This window comes from Rhagoletis pomonella, unplaced genomic scaffold, assembly GCF_013731165.1.
Source record: "Rhagoletis pomonella isolate Grant_MI unplaced genomic scaffold, Rhpom_1.0 Rhpom_scaffold_00001, whole genome shotgun sequence".
In the NCBI taxonomy this organism is placed as follows: Eukaryota; Metazoa; Arthropoda; class Insecta; order Diptera; family Tephritidae; genus Rhagoletis; species Rhagoletis pomonella.
Genome location: NW_023458555.1, coordinates 3176478 through 3179414, shown reverse-complemented (window position 1 = coordinate 3179414; position 2937 = coordinate 3176478). Strand labels below are relative to the sequence as shown.

At 44.1% G+C, this 2937-nt stretch overlaps 2 protein-coding genes across 3 annotated transcripts in view; one reads left to right on the top strand and one right to left on the bottom strand.

Moving 5' to 3' along the window:
* LOC118736502 (trichoplein keratin filament-binding protein) overlaps window positions 1–2937 on the bottom strand; it is a 170713-nt gene that overhangs the window by 28512 nt on the left and 139264 nt on the right. The window lies entirely within an intron of this gene.
* Window positions 1–2937, top strand: part of LOC118750281 (peptidoglycan-recognition protein LB-like) — a 4418-nt gene that overhangs the window by 525 nt on the left and 956 nt on the right. Inside the window, exons 2-3 of the mRNA XM_036485010.1 lie at window positions 2235–2666; window positions 2772–2931. Coding sequence (XP_036340903.1) covers window positions 2235–2666; window positions 2772–2931 — 592 coding nt within the window. The remainder of the gene's footprint in view (window positions 1–2234; window positions 2667–2771; window positions 2932–2937) is intronic.

Genomic DNA, 2937 nt, shown 5'->3' with positions numbered 1-2937 from the left:
ATCCTTACACTACAAATTGCTTAGGAGGCAGCTCTAGAAGTGCCTTGAAAGCCGCGGTTCACGTTATTATCATTGCAGCAAAGATGGCCAGGCAGGCAAGTCATTGGATATATCTGAGCTTGGCCTGCTTTGGCTGGGAATAACTAACACCAAGGTACTTAACTTGTTCAGAGAAGTGTACCTTTTCGCCTTGGAGCAAAGGTTTTTACAGTTAGTCCCTTTCCTGCTTTCTGTAGAAAATAACTGTAATAGCCTTTTTAGAGTTTACATTTACATAAGTATGTTAATAATTTTTTCCTAAATATTTTGCGACTACGTATAGCGAATTATTATAGAGGTTAGAGGTTGTGCCTTCAAACCTACCTGTGATTAGGTTTACCATGCCATCCGCGTGGATCGAAGCTCTTTTCAGGCATGGTAACATAATACAGGAGACCATGGAATTTTTAATTTTCCTTGTGGGACACGGAAGAGCTTGGACGGTAAGTCTTCCTGGAACAAGCAGAAAATTTACGGCTTCAATCCAAAAGACTGTGACCGGCCTGCATCCGAAGAGCAACTAAAAATAAAAATGGATTTTTTCTATACTTAAAGTAGCAGAGTGAGTAAATGGCGGAGGTGGTGCGGGGCCGCGAGTTTGGCAATCGCTTGTACTTCTAATGGAATTTTCAAACTTGCAATCATTAGACTGGTACAGAAATATGCATAATAGCCCAGTGTTTCCTGAAAAGGCCAGACATAAAAGTTAGCCCAAAATTGCCCCCTTATTTAGCTTTGACCTAAACAAGCTTGGGAATTCATTATCACGGAGCTTGGCCTTTGAGTTATTTGTTATGGCGCTTTATTTGATATCTTCAGCCAGCAGAAGAGTTTCTTAGTAGCATTGGCACCGCGCTTCATATTTATCCTCAATTTATAATCAAACCTGTAGACCAGCGATGGGCAGAGAGAGCTTTTACTCTGCACGTGACTATAGAAAATGTATGGAGAGCTTAAAGGAGCTTTACCCGCGGGCAAGGCGGTGCCCCTCGCCGCTGTAGACATATCGTTAAGGGGTGCAATGGCCAAAGTTCCTCTGACGAATATCAGTGAGTTTCATTACAGATGGTGCTTATGTTGATATAAGTACGAGCTTTGTTGTATATTATTCACTAAAACGAAAAAAAAATGAAGAAAATTCCCGAAAATTTGGTGAACAGAAACAAAAAAATAATAATAATAATAAAAAAGAAAAACAAATATATGTATGTTAACTTATTTACATGCTGGCACGACTGACCTTTGTGAGAATCACTCAGCGCTGCTAAGAAGCAAAGAGCGAAGTACAAACAGCAAACGCATGTCGAAGCTGAGAGCGAGCGTGATTAAAACAGATTAAGAAGTTCGAAACGATTTAGCGATCAAGCGGCAATAGTCTCAGCCATCAAACAACAAAGCCACGCGCAAAAAAAGCTGATTAAAGGGGAAGTTTCAGGGGAGCGAAGGAGAGAAGCAACAGTAATGTAGCACATGTAAACATTTCCTATGCATTGCCTCTACAACAACAACAACGGACAACAATCGGGCATACTGCAGTTTTTAATTGGTGATCGGAAAGCTGCGCTCAGTTATCAATTAAAAGCGGACATGACCACAGGCGGTTTTTCAGCGGAATAGCAAAGCAATAATACAACAACAAGTATGAGGATAGAATTACATAAAAGCAACAACTAGAGCGAACAACAAATACATAGTCAATATTGGGTGCGCGAATCGGTGCAAGTTGAAAAACATTACACGGAAACGGGAAACAGGCACTCTACAACAAACCGACCAAAAAGCGCTGAAAATTTCATTATTTCATTATTTAGTTTTGTTGAAAATGGTTGACACAAGCAGGAGGGGGACTGCACCCGCGGGACGCACCACTTCGATGCACAGACTGCTGTTGTGGGCTGGCTTGCTGTTGGCCATGTTTACTTGTGAGTTAATTACCAGTTAAATTGCGTTCGCAAACAATGCAAATTACGAAATTTCTAATTTTCTTCTATCAAACGGGTGCGAATAGATATGTATGTACATATATTTATGAGCATGTGTGTGTGTGTGTGTGCAGAATGGCATTAGTACAAGCCGCATTCGAAAGCTGGCAATGCATATCTGCCTGTTTGCTCCAAATAACCACTAACCACAAATGTTTGCTTTTTCATGCTTTCCCCGCCACCACTCACTCCCTTCGCTTTGCATTCAATTAGCGATCGAGACAAGCGAAGCCGGTGCCATACCTAGCAGCTACGACAGGAAGCAGAGCACGGATAACACCGATGCAGAGGTACCAAGCAACCAAATATTAGGACACACGCGTGACTGGCGGCTAATCACGCGCGCCGAATGGGCCGCACGCGCCCCCAACAAGGTTGTTCATTTCAGCGGACCCGCGCCATACGTTATCCTGCATCACTCCTATCAGCCGGGCGTTTGCCGGACGGAAGACGCCTGCAAAGCAGCGATGCGTTCCATGCAGAACTTCCATATGGACAAGCAAGGCTGGGCGGACATTGGGTACAGCTTCGCCGTTGGCGGCGATGGCAATGTGTACGAGGGTCGCGGTTACGAGGTGGTCGGTGCGCACGCACCAAACTACAATAGCCGCAGCATTGGTCTGCTCTTAATTGGTAATTTCATGGGTGAGTTATGGTGGCGCGGAGTGCGTGGAGTGGATGCATAAATGACAAGGACATGACAACGATAGATACAGAGTGTTCATTATTATTTTTTTTGGTTTGTTGTAGAGGAGCAGCCGCCAGCGCCAATGCAACAAGTCGCACAGGACTTTATTAAATACTCGGTGGAGGCTGGTCATTTGCGTGAGGATTACATTTTGCATGGCCATCGGCAGGTGCGCAACACTTTATGTCCGGGTGATGCACTCTATGCGGCTGTGAAGCAGTGGCCGCA